Raw genomic sequence first — 21131 nt, 5'->3', positions numbered from 1 at the left:
GTTTTGTTATGTCATCAGGATTTCAGTTGCCTTGCAAGATGCTGGAACATACCCAGAGAAGGGCCATGAGGATGAGCAGAGGGCTGGAGCTCCTCTCCTGTGAGGACAGACTGAAGGAGTTGGGGCTGTTCAGTCTGCAGAAGAGAAGGCTCTGAGGAGACCTCATTGTGGCCTTCCAGTATCTGCAGGGGGCTACAAGAAAGCTGGGGAGGGACTTTGGAGGGTGTCAGGGAGGGATAGGACTGGGGTGGATGGAACAAAACCAGAAGTAGGTAGATTCAGATTGGATGTGAGGAAGAAGTTGTTCCCCATGAGGGTGGTGAGAGCCTGGCACAGGTTGCCCAGGGAGGTGGTGGAAGCCTCCTGCCTGGAGGTGTTTGCAGCCAGGCTGGATGTGGCTGTGAGCAACCTGCTGTGGTGTGAGGTGTCCCTGCCCATGGCAGGAGGGTTGGAACTGGCTGAGCCTTGAGGTCCCTTCCAAGGCTGACAATTTTATGATTCTGTGTGGCTGTTCTCCCTCCAAACAGAACACCCTGCTGCTGGTAGACTCACCCCAGAGGTGCCTGTGCATTTTGCTGTGTGAGGAGCTGGACCTGTGCATTGTCCTGCAGTGAGGGCTGCTAGGAGCTGACCCTGGCAGCAAACCACTGAAGTGAGGAGTAAGCAGGAGTGAACATGCAGGCTTTGCACAAGCTGGTTCACTTCTGTGGGTCCTGAGAGCTTCTGCAAGCAACACGTGGGCTCCCTCAGCCTCTCAAGAGGAAGCAGTGCAATATCCAGGGAGAGATTTCAAAGCAAAACTGCATCTCAGAGCAGGCTCTCAGATGTGGAGTCAGGGAGCTTGGGCTGCCAGCAGCCGGGCTGTTAAAATATTGACAGATAAACACAGAGGGCAAAACCAGCAAATCCCTCCTGGCCACAAAGATACAGACACTGCACTGCCTCATGAACCTCTGAAGGAACGAGGGCAGGAGGCCTTGTTGATTTAGGAGTGTCAGAGTCGATGGTTGTTGGTAAGGTGCAGGGAAAGCCTTCGGCAACAGGGCCGCAGTGCCACCGCAATTAGAGCTCGCTCACCGCCGCACCACCAAAGCCCTCAGACGCCAAACCCTGCCTGGAATGCAGGAGGCAGCAACTGCTCACATCGAGGAACAAACTCCTTCAGACCATGGCATGTCCTCCTCCACACAGACACTGCTCTGCAGTCAGTGGCCAGTGTTCCACAGCAGTTTTTCAAGCGTTGTAGGAAGATGCAGCTCAACACAAAGCCGCTCCCCGTGCCCCCTGGGTCTGTACTCACTGCCAAGCCATAGGCACCTGCCGTGGAGGGCATTTCTGTGGGCAGAGTCCAATACACAGGGCTGAAAGGGGTCTCCAGGCAAAAGTCAGCTCTGCTTCCCACTACTTTTAGCTTCCAGCTTCAATCTGGCTGAGTGCACAGGGCTCTTTTACAATTCTACCCTCGATTAACCCTGACCTTGCCCATTAAACTACCCTAAAATTCACGGTCTTCCTCCTCCTGGTGTTTACAGTTTTCAGCAGCTGCAGCACACATTCTCATTTAACAAGGTAGTTGTTTGTCCTGAGATGAATTTCATAATCCAGCCCTGCCAGCTCAAAAGCATCTGGGAGCTCTGGAGTGTTGTGCAATAGTTCCGACGGGTTTCACGCTCGCCGCAGCATCACACGTGCCACGAAGGATGGATTCTTCCACCGGCCTCTCCCTCTGCTGCCCAAGTCCCACTCCTGCTGGGGAGGCTTTACAGATTTTGTGTGTCCATAACCCAACTGCCTGCACCCGTGCTGCTGCTCTCCAGCTCTGCTGTCCCCACCATCTGCTCCCATCTGGAAGGATGGCTGTACTGCATTCATGTTTACCACATTTGACTCCAGTCTTACTTCTGACTTTCAACACTTCAGCAAAGTGTTGGACACGAGAAATGGAGGTGCCTCTTCTTTTCTGGGATGCAACAATCACTGTATTTTAGGATCAGAAGAGCAACTCCAAGCCAACTGTTCCTCATTGACTGAGAAATGTTTTTCCACAGAGAAGCATTTACTGGGGGAAGCAGTTCAGCCTCACTGCCGCCCAGATTTTACCACCCTCCTTCATTTCCTATTGCTCTCAGCGAGGCCAAATGAGTCTCAGCAATGTCCCTGGCCAGATGTTCACACCTTAAAGAAAAACAATATGCAGGCTGCTGCGGAATTGTGACCATGTTAGGAATACCAACCGACAGCCTGGGCTCAGCCTCCAAGCCCAGCTCTGCTCCTAGCCGCAGGGGCGTTCTTCGCCCTTCAGATCCTGCCTTAACATGCCACAGGAAGAGAGGAGGGAAGAACATTTTCTGCACCTTTGATGGCACCTTCAAACAATTTGTTCAGAAAGGAAGAACTTCATCTCCTCAGAAGGATTCTCAGGAATGGCTTTCCTTTCCTGCCATATCCAGATTCTTAGAGGGTTATTTGTCCTGCCACAGGGACTCCTTTAGTCATCAAATACATTTCAGCTCCAACAAATTCAAAAGGCTTGTGTGAATCTGGATGCTTGGCAGGCTCTTCAGTACAAAAAGGAAAGCTCAAGCACTGAACTTGAAAAGGCAGATAAAAATCTCACATCAAAGTTCAGCCCAAAAAAATCAACCTCTCTGGTCCCACTTTAGCTTCTGGTGAAGACTTTTGTTGTTTCTAAGCCTTCAAGTGCAGAGCATCATCTGTCCCGTGAACAGAGGTGCCTCAGACCTCACCCTGTGTTGGGCTTTCCCAGTGCTGTGTCACTAGAGCTAGCTGGAAAACTGGTTTCTGGTTTCCCACCCCATTAAACAGCAGACAAGGGATACAGGAAGTTTTCCCCAAGCCTCCTCAAAAGCATTCTGAGGTACAACAGGGGGGAACAACACCAGGCCGTGGGTTGTACCACTGGATAGGACAATTACTGAGGCTATGTCAGACCCAAGTTGGTATCCTTCTTTTCCTTAATTTGGAGCAGACACATGAAGTTTGACCTCCTGCTGTCCAGACAAATGTGCTGAGGTGACCTCACACGAGGAGGCCTCCCTGCCTCCTTCTGCAAGAGCTCAGCCTCCAGGCACCGAGACGCGGCCCAAGGTTTCACTGCAACCCACCCTCTTCCTCACAGCCAGCTGGATATTAATGGTCACTCCCTCCCTGAAATCCAGCTGATTTGGCTCCAGGCAGCTCTGAGACAGAAGAAGTCTCCTGCCTTAAAGAATGTGCAAATATACATCAATGGACTCAGTTGCAGTGCTGCTGTGCCCTTTGCACAACGAGGTCACAGCTACCTTCACCAACTAACCTGGGAGGAGCTGAAGATGACTGGCACTTAATTACACTGCAGCAGGTTTTAAGGAGAGTTTCTGTGCAAGATCTGACTTGAATCACCAGTTCCAGTCCTGTCTGGCAGTGGTTTCCAGTGCAGACAACTCATCTGGCTGCAGTCCATTTTTTTCCAAGCTAATCCCAGCCTTCCAGCTCTCCCTTCCCGACAGCAGTTTACCAGGGAAATGCTGGAGCTGTTTCTGTAGGGTATCAAATGACATCAAACTCCATCTCTGCTCTCTCCCTCAGCCCTCAAAACAATCTGTCACCTCAGTTCAATGTCTTGTCTCTTTTCCTACTCTACTCTACACAATCCTTTGCTAATCTGGTTGTGGTTTTCTTTCATTTGTTTTTCCCTTTACTTACAGGGGGGGAAAGAAGGCTTGAGGCTTTCCCCTCAACCCTATTCTATCCTATCCTATCCTATCCTACTCTACCCTATCCTACTCTATTCTGTTCTATCCTACTCTACCCTATCCTATCTTATCCTACTCTACTCTACTCTACCCTACTCTACCCTACTCTATCCTATCCTATCCTATCCTATCCTATCCTATCCTATCCTATCCTCCCTGACTCACCATCTTCCCTTCCTCTGAAGCTCACCCTCCTGTTGCTTGAAGCCCTCTCCTCACTGCCCCATTCTGGTGCCACCACTGTATTGTGCTTCCAGTTTCAAATCAGTTTTCCAGCTGCCCTTCGCTCCCTGCCATATCCTGCTTGGTCTAGTGCTGCCATTTCTCATCTCCTTGTGACTGGGGATCTGCTCTTCCTTCTTTGCATATAAAGAAAGAGGAAACAAGTGATTGCTAAAGGTGACAACTCAGCACAGCTGTTACCTAAGGAAAGCAGAGAGAAAAAGCAGCCTGGCCGACACCTTTCTGGGTGGTGTTCAGGTTTTCTGCCATGTTGCTGTTATGAAGCTTTTAAACAAGAAGAAAGAAAAGAAGGAGTTTTTCTATGGCAACAAAAGTGGCAAGGGAGCAGCAGGAGCACTTCGTATCTGGGGTCATCCAAGAGCTGTGCATTGGAGGAGTGATTCAGCCATGAACTCTGGCACAAACACTTCTGACCTCGCTGGGGAATAGGTCTGCAAGAGCTACACATTTTTGAGTCATGTGTTTCAAATGAACCTTCTTGCCCCTTAAATTCAGAGGAAGGAAACCCATGTGAGCAGCACCCCAAGGCATCACTCACATGCACCTAGCTGCATCTGCACTGGCAGTGTTGCAACACAGGATTCCACTGTGCTGTGCTGCTGACCGCTGCAGAGCCACACAGCAGCTCTGCTGCTGCTGCACAGGGCAGGACACTGCTGACAGCCACATGCCTGACATGGGGGAACACCATGGGTGGGAAGCTGCAATCTCCTGTGCTCAGGAAACTACTGCAGTGTGAGGGCAGCAGAATCACAGAATGGTTTTGGTTGGAGGAGGGGAAAAATGCCTAAGATCATCCAGTCCAACATCACCCCAACCCCACCATGGCCACAGGTTTCTTGAATACCTCCAGGGGTAGGACTCCATCACCTCCCTGGGCAGCCTGTGCCAATCCCTGACTGCTCTTGCAGCAAAGACATTGTTCCTAATATCTAATTTAATCCTCCTCTGGCACAATTCCAGGCCATTTCCTCTCCTTCTATCATGTTAGACTAGGGAGAAGAGACCAACCCTCACCTCACTGCAGCCTCCTGTCAGAGAGCAATGAGGTCTCTCCTCAGACTCCTCCTCTCCAGACCAAACACCCACAGCTCCCTCAGCAGCTCCTCACCAGCCCTGTTCTCCAGACCCTTCTCCAGCCTTGTTTCCCTGCTCTGGACCAGCTCCAGCACCTCAACATCCCTCTTGGAGTGAGGGCCCCAAAACTGAACCCAGTACTCACATCCTTCCAAGGGGGTTTTAGTTTGCACTTTCAAGGTGCTTTCTAAAAGATTCTCTATTTCAGTACCTGCATCAATGTGGCACAGCCCTCTGGGAGCACAAACTCATCCTCTGAAAGCAACCTGCAACTTCAGTGCAGCCAGGCAAGGAGGACTGACACGTCCCTCTGCCAAGCACAGTGGAACAAGCCTCACTTCTGCTCAGAGGAAGATGTCTATTGGCCAATGCCTGTGCAAAGCAGCCCCTAAACGACTCTGTTGGGGTTTATTTTGAGGAGGCATTTAAAGCTGTTACAGGCCTGAGAAAATGAACCACTACCAAGCACAGACGTGGCTTGCAGAAACGGGTGTCCACCCAGCTCAGAAGTGCTCTGTGACCGAGAGCCTCCCCTCCCCACGAACAGCAGCAGCTTTTGGAGAGGAGCCTACCAAAGTCAGAGCCATGAAATGTGTCTCCCTTGCAGAACTCACCTGAGCATCTATTTTAATTAGTGCAATGTCAGCTTTCTCATCAACATCTTTGATTTTAGCTTCGTAGGTTTCCCCGTTCTTCAGCTCCACCTTCACCCGGTTCTTGTTGGTGACCACGTGGGCGTTCGTCACTATCAGCCCATCTTCTGAGACGATGAACCCCGAGCCACTGGCAACAGGGATCTCCCTCTTTGAGTAAGGAAGTCTGCAAGGCATGAGAAAGAAACCTTAACCACTGCAAAGAGTTGAAACATCACTCCATAGAACCACAGAGACGTTCAGGTTGGAAAAGACCCTGGGGGACACCAAGTCCCACCCAGAGCCCTGCTCTGCAAGGCTCACCCTAAAACCACATTCCCAAGCACCACATCCAAACCACCTTTAAACACATCCAGGCTTGGGGACTCCACCACCTCCCTGGGCAGCACACATACAGCACAGAGTCAAAGAGAGCTTGGGGGGACATCTGCTTGCTGTAGGACATCTGCTGCCACTCCTGTCGTTAATCTACATTCATTAGGTCATCTTTGGTTGCTTTGGGGTTTTGTGGGGGTTTCTTTGCCAGAACTCTCCAATGACCTTTGACTGTGAAGCATGACAAACATTTATCATCTCAACAAGCTCTTGGCTATTACACAGCACCAGTCAACATTTCTGGCAGGCTGGCTGGCAGCTGGTGAGGAGCAGAAGTGGGCATCTTGTTTACTTGCGAAATAATTCGATGTGGACCACGGCCGGCGCGATCTTCTCCACCACATCTGCAATGAAGTTGTACTTGTGCCGCAGGCTGTTGGGATATTCTTGGCCTGGAACAGAGACAGAAAACATCAGGAGTCCTGCAAGTGACAGGAGAAGCCTCACTGCAAAACACCTGGGTTAAAAAAAGCTCCCAGTGGCTGTCTCTCCCTTCCTTAAAAGTCATCTGCGAGCACAGCTCTTGCCCCTGGGTTTCACTTCTGCTTCTTTGCTCAGAAGAGAGTCATAAGTTGGGTTGGGTTGGGTTGGAAGGACCTTGTCTTGGTTTGAGTGGACAGAAAGATATTTTACCACCCCACCCCCAATGGAGCAAAATGAAAATGCCCTCACAGAATTGGGAATTCAAGTGGAAATACTGCTCACAAGTAGATACCAACCCACACAACTCACAGCCTCAGCCCAGGTCTCCACCTGGGCATTTCCCAAGACCACACTAGAACAAAACCTTCCAAAACCTCCCCCCCAACCAGGCCAAAACCCAGGCTCAATGTCCTCAGCCATGCCTCCCTGACCCCCCAGCCAGGTGAAAATTGCACAGCAGAAGTTAGCCAGGCCACTGAAAGACTCCCCTGGAATAGCAAACAACGGCTAACAGCCTGCACCGGGAGCAGAGAGAGGGAGAGCAGGGGAGAACTGACCATGCAGCCACTTGATTTGGGATGGAATAACATAATCCCCCGTGGCCACCACTAGGGAAGGACTGGTCAGCTCCTTGTAGCCTCTGGTGTTCTGGAGGAACCATCTCTGTGGTCAGGACATAGCCCTCAACCTGTAACATAGCTCTAAAGCTCATCCAGTCCAACCTCCCTGCAGTCAGCAGGGACATCCCCAGATAGAGCAGGTTGCTCAGAGCCCCAAACACCCTGAGCTGGAATGCTTGCAGGGATGGGGCATCTATCACCTCCCTGGGCAACCTGAGTTTCGTCACCTCCAGCTTAGAAAACCTCTTCCTTACATCCATCCTGAATCTCTCCTCTTTCAGTTTAAAACCATCACCCCCAAACCACTCTCCCCATCTTTCTTCCAGGCCACAGTAAGGTCTCCCTGGAGCCCTCTCTGCTGCAGGCTGAACAACCCCAGCTCTCTCAGACTTTCCTCACAGGAGAGGTGCTGCAGCCCTTGGGCCCTCCTCCAAGAGGCAGCATTCTTCACCATTCAGACAAACAGATTCAGAAACCCTTCTGGTTTCAAGTGCCCTTCACTGGGCCACACCGCAACAGATCTGCTGCTCCAAGCGTGGCTGCAGCTGCAGACCAGACCCTGTGCTTGGCAGCCCCATTTCAGCCCTTCCCACTGCTGCAGCTCCTAGGGCTGAGGCACAGGAGGAGCAGGGGTTCAGTCCCTTTCTGCACTGCCTTGCTCCTCCGTTATGAAAGGGATTTTGTACTCAGCTGCCTCCCTTTCTGCTTTTGCCTGTTCTGGACAGTCTGTTTAGCTTGCCTGCTCTCCCCAGATCAAACAAACAGGCTCTGTTCCTCTGCCAGAGTAGGTCTGCTCAGTGGGTTTTGAAGTCTCATGCTGCTGCCTCTGATAAATGCCGAAGACAACAAGGTCCTAAGCCCAGGGTAAGCCTACGGCAGCTGCTGTGAAAGTTCAGCTTGGGTGGGAGCTTTGTGCTGCCCTTCCCACCGGTGTCCCCACACAGCTTGAGCCACCAGCCTCTGCCTGGCACCTGAAGCACGGATGCTCATTGCATAAGCTCTACACAACCACACTCAGGTGTCCTCCTTGCTACTGCAGCTGCCTGGGGTCCATTGGCTCCACAGAGGAGCGGATCCCACATGCTTTGGAGTTACTGAACCACCCTCAAGGCTGTAGGACAGAGAGGCACAGACAAACAGTGGGGCCACAAAGCCCTGCATTCCTGGGGAGTGCTGTAACACAAAAGCTCCTGGGCAGCCAGCGGGCAGGGGGATTTTCCAAACCAACTGGATACCAAACTCCTTTCATGGCCATCAGGAAACCTGTCTGCACCATCAGATGTCTACAGGTCTCTGCAAAGCAAAACCCTCACACTTCTGACACCGCATCTCTGCAGGTAGTTCAGGGGCAAAACCTTTTGGTGTTGTTAAACTGGGAGCTACTGGAGCACCCCATGGAGTTACTCTGCATTCCCCTAGGGGCAAGGAATACCCCTTGCTTCCCTCAGTCTTCCCATCCCATCAGATGCCTCCTCACCTCATCAATGCACAACCCAAATCTGCCATTGACTTTCAGAGGAGTGTTAATGGGCTGTGCTCCTCCCATCCATCTTTGCCATTTGGCTTCTAAATCTGTCCAGAGATTACAGCGCTAAGCGGCTTGGGGTGCTCTAAGTGGCTCTGATGATGTGTTTGCAGAACTGTAGAAGGAAGCTGGCCGATAAAATCATCCCAGCACTGATATCTGAATGACCTTTCTAAGCACATCCTGGGGGCAGAAAGCCTCCCACCACCTGACCACTCAAGAACACCTTTTGCCCATTTATAAATGCTCTGAGAAGCACCTAAAGGGCTTCTAAATGCAGTCAGCCCCAAACGGCAGTAACCACATCATCTGCCGGGCAGTTTCAGATCAGTTTGGAGATGTTAATCAGCTTTGTGATGCAGGAACGCTGAGCAGCAAACTTGTGTCCTCCCCTTCTCCCAAAGCTTCCTGTGACACACACAGACACCCCCAGCTGTCCTTGGGCTCTGGTGCCCGAATGGCACAGGGGCCTGCTGATCGACAAACATCCATCCGCCCAAGGATTGATCTTCTCCATATTGGAAATACAAACAGGTTGGATTGGGTTGGAAGGGACCCTCAAAGGTCGTCTTGTCCTACCCCCCCTGCTGTAAGCCCCCTGTGGCTGCCCAGGGCCACATGGAGCCTGATCTTGAATGCTTCCAGGGATGGAGCCCCCGCCACACCCCTGGGCAATCACTCCCATTGTGAAGGACTTCTTTCTAATGTCCAACCTAAATCTCCTCTGCTCCAGTTTCAAACCATTGCCCCTGCTCCTATCACTGCAAGCCCTTCTTGGCAGACCCTCCCCAGCCTTCCTTGTAGGTCCCCTTCAGGTACTGACATGCAGCCCTGAGGTTTCCCTGCAGCCTTCTCTTCTCCAGGCTGAACAGCCCCAATGCTTTCAGCCTGTCCTGGAAGGAGAGGTTCTCCAGCCCTCTGATGCCCCACATCAGCTGAGCCCTGTGCTCTCTTCCTCACTCCACAGCAAAGGAATGCTGCCACGGCCGCGAAGCTGACAGCCAGAGCAGGAGCGCTCGGGGAGAGCTGCAGCGCGGTGAGAGCTGCAGCTTGGATGGCCTCACTCGCACCGGGCAGCAGCTTTGCCAGATGATCAGGTTGGGTGAATGCCATGCTGGGATAAAACGCTGCAGGGCACGACTGCATCCATTAATATACTTTTTGATCCCAGCTTATAAAATGATTTCATCTCCGCCACAACGCTGTAGACATTCAAAGGTCACATCCTGTCCTTGAAAAGAGAGAGAGAGCTCCCACGGACGAGGGCACTGCACAGGAACTCACAGCTTTGGGTTTAGGCCTTCAATCTCTCTTTTTGCCCGCAGCTATTCAAGAAGAGAAAGGATGCCCAAGCCGTGCATGGTGAGACTACTAATACTGCACCTCAGAGAGCTGCCTGCCTTCCCTTGGGGCTGGAGGCTACAGCCAGCAAGGGCTCAGAAGCAGCAGTGGTTTGTGCAGAATCCATCTCCTGAGCTAAGCCACACAGTTAAAAGGTGAAACTTCATACTCCAAAGAGAGTTAGATAACAAAGAGTGAGTCGTGGCACACTGACCTAGAAAGCTGAGAGGAGCTGGCCACGCCTCGCTTATGTATTAGGAATTCTGCATTGTGTAAGAGAGTTTTGCAACAGCTGCTGAACCTCTGCCCCTCAGGAGGGAAAACACCTTCGTGAAGCAAGGCAACAGAAGCCAAAGCACCCGGCAGAGGAGCCCACTGATGAATGCTCACACAAGAAGTTCCTGTCAACTGGGTTTTGCCATCACGTGACAACATGAAATCAGAAGGCTGTAGTAAAAGCATTAGTTCTGCTCTGCTGAGGCCACATCTGGAATATCGTGCCCAGTTCCGGGCCCCTCACTTCAAGAAGGACCTCAGGGAACTGCCTGAGAGTCCAGCAGAGAGCCACAGAGCTGCTGCAGGCAGTGGAACATCTCCCTGTGAGCACAGGCTGAGGGAGCTGGGGCTTGGAGCAGAAGAGCCTGAGGGTGCCCTCTTGCTGGTGACAAAGATGTGCAGGGCAGTGTGGGGAGGGCAGAGCCAGGCTCTGATCAGGGATGTCCAAGGACAGCACAAGGGGCACTGGGTGCCAACTGGAACAGAGGAGGTGCCATGGGAACAGAAGGGAAAACTTTGTCACTGTGAGGGTACTGGAGCCCTGGAGCAGGCTGCCTGGAGAGGTTGTGAAGTGTCCTCCTCTGGAGACATTCAAAACTCACCTGGATGTGTTCCTGTGTGACCTGCCCTGGGTGACCCTGCTCTGGCAGGGGGTTGGACTGGATGAGCTTTCAAGGTCCTTTCTACCCCCTAACATTCTGTGACCATGTTGAAAATTTCTTCTATCACTGAGAAGAAGTATAAAGGGAGGAAAGGGGGGGCAGAAATGGAGCCCAAGATGGACCTGCATGCATGCACACCCTCTGTCTTCTGTGCACACACCTAGAGCTCACCACAGCTGGCAGCTTTCACTGCCAAGCAAACAGAAAAGTAATAGCTTCAAGTTCTGACTGATGATGGAGCTTCGACTAATCCCCACTGCCTGTGTACTCTCATCCATGCATCCAGCCCTGGCACCCAGCCTGCCTAACAGAGTCTCCATGAGCAGGGGATGGGGTCTTGAATCCTGTGCTTAACATTGCCCCCAAAATATTGGGGTTTTTTTTCAGTTCAGAGCTGCTCTTCTGGTATGAGCAGCATTGATTTACTGCTAATAAAGTTCCCCAAGTCTCTGCCTGTTTTATTTCCCTGTAACCCACACTCTTCTGGAGTTTTATTCTTAGCAGAGTCTTTCCATTAGGTGTTTTTTAATTTGGTGTTTGGGGCTGAAAGTTGTGGGAGGTTTTTTTCACTGTTGTTGTTTCCCCCCCCCTTAAATCATTGAGAGGTGAGCTTGACTAAAGCTCTGGTTCCTAAATAACTTGAGGTTTTCATGCTCAGGTCTTTGCAGACTGCTCCTCTTTCTATTTATATAGATTGTGTTTTGCAATGTGTCTGTTGAGCTATTGCACAATGCCCTGAATGCCCTGAGCGTGGTTAAGAAACCTTTCTTAATGACATTATAAAGCTGGTTGTTGTGAATTCAGTTAACCAGCAAAGAAAAAAGTCACTTAAAAAACCCCAGAAATAGGTTACAGCATGAAAAGACTCCCAAGGCAACTCACTCACTCCTCAAGGGCATCAAAGGTGTGCTGGCTGTCAGCCCGTGAGTGACAGCCTCTGCCAACTGACACTAATAGGACAGAGATCAGCAAACAAGCTGCTAGGAGACCAGACAGAATACCAAGCCATGGAAAGAGAGAACACTTGGCTGTAAACAACTGAAATAATTTTGTTTCATCAAGATGAGCCAAGAAGCAGATTAAGATCTAGGCTCTGATTAAGTCATTACTCAAAATGGCATCGATGCTTTAATGCTTACAACTCACACAGGCTGCTGTGGGTAATATTTTGAGCTGAACTGCAGAGATGCTTTGGGGACAGGAATCTCGTGAGAACAGCCTCACCCCTGCAGCTCTGAGAGCTGCATCTGCTCTTCTGGAAGGTCTTCTCTCAGTTCTCTCATGACAACAGATCCTCACACAAACCTTTGGGAATGGGTTGTCCAGGGAGGTGGTTGGAGCGCCATCCCCGGAGGTGTTTAAGCCCAGGCTGGATGAGGCTCTGGGCAGCCTGGTCTAGTGTGGGGTGTCCCTGCCCATGGCAGGGGGGCTGGAACTGGCTGATCCTTGTGGTCCTTTCCAACCCTGACTGATACTATGATACTGTGATCTCAGTCAAACGTGGATATTTTTGTTTCCCCATCCTGCTTTCCCCTCTGCCAAACAAGGAGGTTCTGCTCTCATCCATCACAACCAGCTCAGCTCTCTGCCCATTCCCAGCTGCATCCAATGCAGCCAACCTGCTCTGACATTCCCGATCCCTCCCCTCCCATGTCTCCTTTCCACTGGCTGAAGTCAGAACCAACACAACTACCTCATTCAACGTGGCTTCTTATCTCCAGACACAGAGTGGTGCAGAAAAAAAGGCCCATCCCAGCAAACATCAGCAAGTCTCTCCTTCCACCCTCACTCAGCGTCACCACACTCAGTATCTTCATGTCCCAAGCCAAAAAGCTCAGAACTACAGAACAGCAGGGGTTGGAACAGGTATCTGGAGATCACCTACTCCAACCCCCCTGCTAAAGCAGGCAGCTCAGATTTGGTCTGGAATCAAGCCTTTGGTTCCTCTAAAAACAGCAAGAAAATTTCATTCCCGTCAAGATTAAACCAAAAGGATTTCAAACCTCCCGTGGAGCAGCAATGACCCACGGCAGCTGCAGCCATCAGCACTTGCCAGGTTACAACTGTCACAAAGGACACTCAAGTACAAATTGCTGGGAGGGTGGAGGACTATCTCCAGCTTCAGCATTACAGGTGCTTCCTACTGGCAAAGTGCAAGGCCCTGTGCTGCCAGGGGAGCCAGAGGTCCATGTCCTTCGGGTTTGCCTCATGCTTGCACCCAAGCACACTTGGCCAGAAAGGCTGTTTCAGCCCCATACCCTTCATCAGACCAAGCATAACCATCTCAACTGGCAGGGTCCCGTGGTCTGCTAACATCAGGCTGGTGCCAGTGGACTAAAACGTGGCTTGGGTCCAGGGATCTCTGGTTAATCTGTCTCTTCCTGTTAGCTCCACAACCATCAGCAGCATGTCTGTGAAATTCTTGCCTGGTAACACAGTTCACCAGCTGAGCCACCACAGCTTGCTGCAGCCTGTGGCCCGAGCTAAGCTGCTGAAAAGAGAGGATTGCTGCCTCCTGTACTTGCTGCTTGCTTAGTGTTGTATTCTGAGACACAATCCCAGGTGCGTATGCACGCCAGGGGCTGGGAGAGCAGCATGGCTTTGGGTTTCTCTGCAGAGCAAAGCTGGAAGGGCTGAAGCACTCAGGAAACCTCTGTGCTGGCAGAAGCGGTGGCTACTAGCACAAACCACAAGACTGTCAAGTTTTACTTGGAGAACTTCCCCGTCCCCCTTACCAAATAAAACTCCAACCACTGGTGTTTGTACAAACTCCCATTCATGTCCTATAGGAAAATGCTAAAACCTCAGAGGCTGCTCTGGAAACACAAACTCCAGCAAATGTGCTTAGCTCACGCTGAAAACGGTGGCATCAGCAAGCTGCACTGGAGAGACACGAGGAAAAAGTGACGGATGGAGGGGAATCTGCTGCCACAAAGCTTTTGCTTTGCAATGGCATAAAACTGCAAGCCCACTTCCTATGCAAGGATAAATTCAGTTGTGTAACACACCCCCAAAGAGGGAATATCATCCAATGAAAGCACTAAGAAAGTAAGAAACAACTCTCGACCTATCACAGACGATTTGCTTGAGAACCACTTTTAGATCAATGGAGGGAATTAAGAGGCCTAAGCCACAGCACCTTACTAAGAAAACCACCATTACCTCACTTATTTTTTTTACCCTGTACAGCCCAAGGAGAAACTAAAAGCACTTTGAGATTTCTGAGAAGAAATCCTGCATTGCTGTGACGTCCCTAAGAGCAAAAATATTTTGCCAGCTCTAAATAATGGAGAGGTTTCAAGCCCTTGATTCTACCAAGCAGTAAACTGCACTGATCTGGTGTCCAACACAAAATATTTCCTGCAGCAAGAACCACTGCAAGATGAAAGTGAGGATTTAAAATCAAATTGCTTTTTGGCACGGCTGCAAACTTGCAAAGGGAAAACACAATCCATTTCCACCATCACCATCACAATACTTAGATGATCAATTCTTTCTTGGCAGCCTTTAACAAGGACTCTGTGGCGTGCACCAGAGATCTTGCAAGTAATAGGCTTGGCAAGTGGTGGTTTGCCTGCTAATCCAACCCCCTGAAACTGTTACTTTTAATCACTGCTTTCAAACAAACAACAGCAAGGAAAAACAGGGAGGGAAAGCAGAAAGGACGGGAAGGGAAAGCAGAAAGGACGGGAAGGGAAGGGAAAGCAGAAAGGACGGGAAGGGAAGGGAAAGCAGAAAGGAAGGGAAGGCAAAGGAAAGCAGAAAGGAAGGGAAGGGAAAGCAGAAAGGACGGGAAGGGAAAGCAGAAAGGACGGGAAGGGAAAGCAGAAAGGACGGGAAGGGAAAGCAGAAAGGACGGGAAGGGAAAGCAGAAAGGAAGGGAAGGGAAAGCAGAAAGGACGGGAAGGGAAAGCAGAAAGGAAGGGAAGGGAAAGCAGAAAGGAAGGGAAGGGAAAGCAGAAAGGAAGGGAAGGGAAAGCAGAAAGGAAGGGAAGGGAAAGCAGAAAGGACGGGAAGGGAAAGCAGAAAGGAAGGGAAGGGAAAGCAGAAAGGACGGGAAGGGAAAGCAGAAAGGACGGGAAGGGAAAGCAGAAAGGAAGGGAAGGGAAAGCAGAAAGGAAGGGAAGGGAAAGCAGAAAGGAAGGGAAGGGAAAGCAGAAAGGACGGGAAGGGAAAGCAGAAAGGACGGGAAGGGAAAGCAGAAAGGACGGGAAGGGAAAGCAGAAAGGACGGGAAGGGAAAGCAGAAAGGACGGGAAGGGAAAGCAGAAAGGACGGGAAGGGAAAGCAGAAAGGACGGGAAGGGAAAGCAGAAAGGAAGGGAAAGGAAAGCAGAAAGGAAGGGAAGGGAAAGCAGAAAGGAAGGGAAGGGAAAGCAGAAAGGAAGGGAAGGGAAAGCAGAAAGGAAGGGAAGGGAAAGCAGAAAGGAAGGGAAGGGAAAGCAGAAAGGAAGGGAAGGGAAAGCAGAAAGGAAGGGAAGGGAAAGCAGAAAGGAAGGGAAGGGAAGCAAAAGAGGAAGCTGCCAACCTAACCAAAATGAGGAATCCATATGAAGTTTGTAGGATAAAACAGCTCCCAACTTAATAACCCCAACCAGTTTTCAGAGCCGTGTGTGGTCGCTGCTAACAGAGCATGCTTGAGGAGAAAACTGAAGGTTAAGAAATGTTTTAATTGATACTCTCCAGAACAAAAGCTGCCTTTATTGTTTCTCAGGGAAAAGGGTGTGGAGGAGCAGGCAAACCCCTCCAGCAGCAGCAGCATATTCCTGCTGTTGGCCCAGAGGTTGCTGCAAGGCACTGGGCAGCTTGGTCCCTGTGTGCACCCTGATGCCCAAGCACCAGCCACCAATTAATGCTTCTCCTGGGGAGAGGAGAAGCTCCTGAGAAAGCAGATGTCTGAGTAAGTCAAAGCAGCTACTAGTGCCACACGACTGACCGTGCCATGGGAGCACAGTGACAGGCAGAGCTCTTCTGCACCCAGAGAACAAGAAAACAGCAGCCAAGTATTTGGAGACAACTGCACTGCGAAGCACAGAGCCTTCAGAGAACTCAGGTCCAACCTCTTTGCTCCAGCTCCTTTCTTAGTACAAAGCAGACCTCTTGGGCTTCCTGTCCCTGAGCCATTCAAGATTTTCTTGCCACTGAAAATAGCCAACAGGCAGCGTCCTTGGGCGAGCTGCCTGCAGCTTCGGTGCAGCAAGTTCCTACGCAGCTTCAGATGCAAATGTTAACATTTTAGCCAAACAGGAGCTGCTCCTACCACCTGTCTACGAGGCAGGGCAAGTAGTAAGTGAATCAGATACAGAGCATCTTCCCTTGCAACACAACTGCAGAGCTGCTAGAGAGATGTCAAACCTCTGGAATGCTCTGCAGGAGAAGGAACTCTCCAGATGTGCACATCTTGGTCTGAGCTGTGTTACTCAAGCTCTATGTAGCTTGTGAAAAGTAATTTGAATCCTCAGTGGCTTAGCATTTGTCTTCAAAATGGGCATAAGCCCCATTTTCTCTCACCAGAGCAGTCCTGGGGTTTGGCAACCTTTGCAGAACTCCATAGGGAGAATAAATAAATAGTTTACAAAGCCTCTCAGAAAAGCCAGAAATCCTTCTCTAACACACGGGCACTGCCTGCCCCTGCACAAAGTCAGCCTCGGTGTTGCAGCAGCAGTGAGCAAGAGCAGCAGGCTCCGAAGCCGATGAGGCTCCGAAGCAATTCAGTGAGCAGGGAGGGCAGGACTGGAGAGCGAAGCGACAGCTCCCTCTAACACAACAGGAAGCTGCGATTCCTTCTGTAAACAGCAGCGGTGAGGTGGGAGGAAACCCAACTTCTGCATAAACAGCCAGGCTGGGGCTCCGGGCTGCAGGAACGCAGCCCTGCCGGCAGGAACAGGCTGTTCCCACAGCACCATGGCCATATTAATACAACGCGGAGCTGGGGCTCGTCGGAGGAGTGACAAATTAAGCGCATAACTAATCTCTGACAAGGATGCGCAGCTCTGGGCGGCCAGACCGGCAGCGGGCTCGCAGTGCCTTGCACGGGTCTGGCCAGGGGGGCGAGGGAGGAAGGCAGAGTGCTCAGACACACCCAGATAAACAAAAGGTGCAGAGCAACTCAGGACAAGGGCAAAGAATGCTGAGCTCAAAGCCATCATTAGCAGCAGTGCTGTCTGAACTGGAAACATTAAGGAACGTAGGACAGGTAGCTGTGGCAAAGAGTCTGCCTGTGCAGACAGCTGAGAAGAGTATCTCAGTCACCAGGTTAAAGCAGACGTGGTAGTCTCCTCTCTGCTAAAGGCTGAAAATATAACAGATGAGTCAGGAATAATTTCTCCTCTCCTTTTTCCAGCCCTGCTCAGCTTACATCCCTTCCAAGGCAGATCATCAGCCTGCTCTACCTCCCAGCTCCACACATCTCAGGCAGAGAACCAGCAAAACAGCTTCAAAAAGGCCTCTTAAGTAACAGCAGCGTGGCAAGTCCTACAGCCGGCGTGTGACCCGCAGCTGCCTAATCCGGACAATTCCTCTTAGCCCTCTAAACCCATTAAGGTCTCATTCTAAGTATGAGAGAAACTTCTGCACTGCATCTTTAAAAGGAATCCCTGCTTAAGAGAGGCTTAGTCTCAACTTCCAGGAACCCTGGTATGAAAACACCAGGGAATAAAAACAAGTTCTTGTTTTCATGCTTCATAAACGTTTTCTTCTCTCCAAGGAGAAGCCTAAAAAAAGCCTCTTAAGATGCAAGCTTAAAAAAAAGCCTCCTAAGATGCTGCCTCTCTGCAGCTGGAAAAGGCATTGATTGCATCACTTGGCTGTGGCAGGACTCTCCTTACAGTGACACAGAGATGAAATCTATAGAAGAAACCTCAGAAGGGCAATCAAACACATCCCCTTCCTACTTTGGGGCTCTGCAATTGCAAAATGCATAAATCCAGCACAGCTGCATGGCAACCCCCACACAGGATCCCCAGGCTGAACACATCCCTCAGCCTCTGGCAGTGTTTTACTGAAGAATGGCTCTAGGGCCATCCACATTTGGACTGATACAGACATCAGAAATCAGTGGGGGGTGGGAAAGGAACCTGGAGTAACACAGAGAGCATTTCTGCCCTCCTAATTTGCTACAGACCACTGCCACCAGGGAGACAGCCCCTGTCAGGCAGCACCCTGCCCCTCTGCACATATAGCTTCTCCTGAAAGGCTCAAAGGAAAGCAGGTTCCTGGTTCCCTTCCTCAGATATGTCTGCTTTTACAATATTCAGAGCTCCAATTATCATGTTCCCTGCTCTCCTAACAGCATTCACTGTTCACACAGTGGCTGGTTTGTTTCTAATCCACACATCTCTTCTGCTTGATTTTATGGATCATCTAAAGGTTCTTCATACTTGATTTATAAGTGGTTTCCCCTTGTCCACTTGCACTGCCTGACCACTGAATAATGCAAGGCAGGGCTTGGCTCACCTGGCACAGAGAGGGTTCTACAAACAGATCTCTGATAGGGGTGGGCAAGCACACCAAACAGTGCATGCACTTGCCCTGGAAAATTAGATGAATCATCTCTCCACCGCCACAAATGTTGAAGTGGGAGATTCCTGGGGGATTATTTATTTCAGGGAGGGGAGAGAGCTGCATGAGCTTCTCTCCTTGTTAGGGTTTGGCCTACCCACTTTTACCCTGCTGCTCTCTGCAGATGCAGATTGACAGTTCATCGATGCTGTCTGCAGAGTGGAGCCAGCACTGCACTCTGCAAGGCTAAGAAACAGGGTAATGGAAAAGGAAAGCAATGGAAAATGGAGCAGCAATGCTGGCAAGGGGCAGGAAAACGAGCAGGGACTCAGGAAGCCTCCATGTGCTCCCAGCTCTGCTGCTGGCATAGTGGCTGACCTTCAGCCAAGCTCTTTATCTTCTCCTGCCCCAGATTCACTCTGGGTAAGGTGGCGTAACCACAGTGGCCTCTGGAAAACTGTTGTCAGCTTCTCCTCGTGCTCTGCTGGGTAAACTACTGCACATTTTAGACAGTTGGGTAACTTCTGTGCATGGTCATTAGATTTAGTATGTATCACTTTATCTGCCAGCTGTCTGCCAGGAGAAATACATGCAAATCCAGCTGCTGTCAGAAACACAAAGTGGTTTGTTTGGGGTTTAGTTCGATGAGCTCCATCTCATCAATTTTTCTGGTAACAGGCCTGTACAACTGGCAAGAGGAATTACTCACTGTCTATCCTTCCCTCTCATCACAGCAAAATAGCAGCTTTACAAGAGAAGAGAAGTGGAAAGACCAAGAAACCCTTATAGCATTTGGTTGGAAAAACTGACAGACAGGAGGAGGAGGTTTGGTTAACAGAGAAGGTCACAGGGGGATGCCTGTAGCACAGCTGGGATAGCCCTGACACCTCAGCACAGTCCCACCACTGGTGCCACTGCCATGCTGCTGCTCACACCCACAGCACCAGCCAGGGTCCCGCTGCCTGCACCACTGTGCAGCAAAAGCTAAAGGATCTGTTCACAGGTCAGGTTTTTGCAGCATGTGTACACACTCTGACAGGTTTTTGTCCCCAGCAATAAGCCCCTGGCAGAGCACTCACAGCAAGTTGCACAACCTGGGTGGCTTCCAGCCTTGTACTTCATCCTACCGGTGCAGCAGGGTCCCTGATATTAACCCAGCAATTCAAGAGCTGCCCTGTCTGGCTGCCTCACTCACCTCCAGTCACCTCAAATACAGCAGAGAAGTTTTCCTCAATCCACTCCACTTGGCAATAAGATAACTCCTCACTTGTGTCCTGCCTTACAAGTTTAAGATAAGCCTCCTGCTACCTACAGAGATGAGCTCAACATCATCAGCCAGGAGAAGAGGAAGGCATTATTTGATAGCCCTATGACACAGGGGAGCTGAGACTTAGTTTGTAGTTATACTCTTCCCTTCAAGGCAGGCAAACTGATTTGGGAATCACCATGACCTGCATCCAGAAGGCAGAATGAAATCTTTTTCTCTCTACACTTTGAACACAGCCTCCAAAACAATACCAGATACTCACTTGGGCCCAGTTGCAAATGCTGCAGGACTGACTGCCAAGTCCAGCCAGGGATCCTAGAGGCCCCAGCAGCGTATGGGAGTGTGGGATGACTTTCATTTACAACAAAAGTGAAGTTCACAGTACCCCAGTTTCTGACATTGCTCTCTTTCACTCCAAGCACACAGAAATTCACAGTTGGAAAATATTTTCCAGCTTCTCCTATTTCTTGGACGTCAAAGTCTTTCCTTTAGCTGCTCAGGATATGCTGCCTCCATTGCATCCAGACCCTACTTAATAAGACTCCTGCTGCTTACTCATGGCTTCAAGTATTCCTGTGCAGCCCACAGGTACCTTTCAATTTCGAAGCCCAGAAGATGAAAGGCCCGAATCTTTCCATGCTCCAAATCCGTATTTACTGCCTTGGCTGTTTGAAGTTCAGAGACTACAGAGTCACTGCAGCTCCCTGGGAAGAAACTCTAGATGTGGAGAGGGGAAAAGGTGAGCTGCTTCAGACAAACCACTTCTTACAGTTCCCTCCTCCCAGAGCTGAACACTTGGCTTTGGAAAAAGCTTTTTAATCCCACACTTGGGATTTGGTTCTCTTCTGGAAACATGTTGCTATTTATTTCCATTGCCTTCAGCTGCCTCTTCCCTCCCTCCCCTTCTGCTGCTGCAACAGACGCAGAGAAAAGTCAGAAGATAATGACTTCTGGACCACCCAAACACAGCAACCAAAGGAGATGAAGCCAGCTAAAAAACTATTAATGGCACCAGAAAACTCATTTGTGCATCCAGGTCCTCCGCACCAGGTCCTCCCAGGCCGTTGTTAACAGACTCCACACGTGCCAAGTGACCTGCAAAGGTCTCCCAGCGTTTCTGCAGCACCCAACCATCCTGTGCCTGCTATTATCTTATGGGAAACAGCTGAAAGCCTGGTTCAGCACCACCATATCAACTTTCCTCTTGATAAATATCTGGCTTGGTTCCTGACCTTCCCAGATTTCTCAGCTGAGTTTCTCTTCCTGCCCTGATAAATCATTCCTGTGAGGCTTGGTGCTGCCAGCCCTATCCATACAACAGGCAGAGGGAGTCAGCCAGGTCCATTCTCTGCTCCCTGGATCTTACTCTTGGGCTGTCTTTTAAGAACTCAGCTGATGACAAATGGATTATTGACT

General features: G+C 50.4%; 1 protein-coding gene across 2 annotated transcripts in view; it reads right to left on the bottom strand.

Moving 5' to 3' along the window:
- Positions 1-21131, bottom strand: part of HTRA1 (HtrA serine peptidase 1) — a 40043-nt gene that overhangs the window by 14305 nt on the left and 4607 nt on the right. For both annotated transcript variants that reach the window (XM_068140434.1, XM_068140433.1), the window contains exons 2-3: positions 6396-6495; positions 5690-5894 (exon numbers count right to left, since the gene is read on the bottom strand). In XM_068140434.1, coding sequence (XP_067996535.1) covers positions 5690-5894; positions 6396-6495 — 305 coding nt within the window. The remainder of the gene's footprint in view (positions 1-5689; positions 5895-6395; positions 6496-21131) is intronic.

The sequence above is a fragment of the Melanerpes formicivorus genome, unplaced genomic scaffold (assembly GCF_026170545.1).
Source record: "Melanerpes formicivorus ecotype bairdi unplaced genomic scaffold, bMelFor1.0.p_v2 SCAF_6, whole genome shotgun sequence".
Classification (NCBI taxonomy): domain Eukaryota; kingdom Metazoa; phylum Chordata; class Aves; order Piciformes; family Picidae; genus Melanerpes; species Melanerpes formicivorus.
The sequence above is the reverse complement of the archived record's forward strand: the minus strand, read 5'-3'. Positions and strand labels throughout refer to the sequence as shown.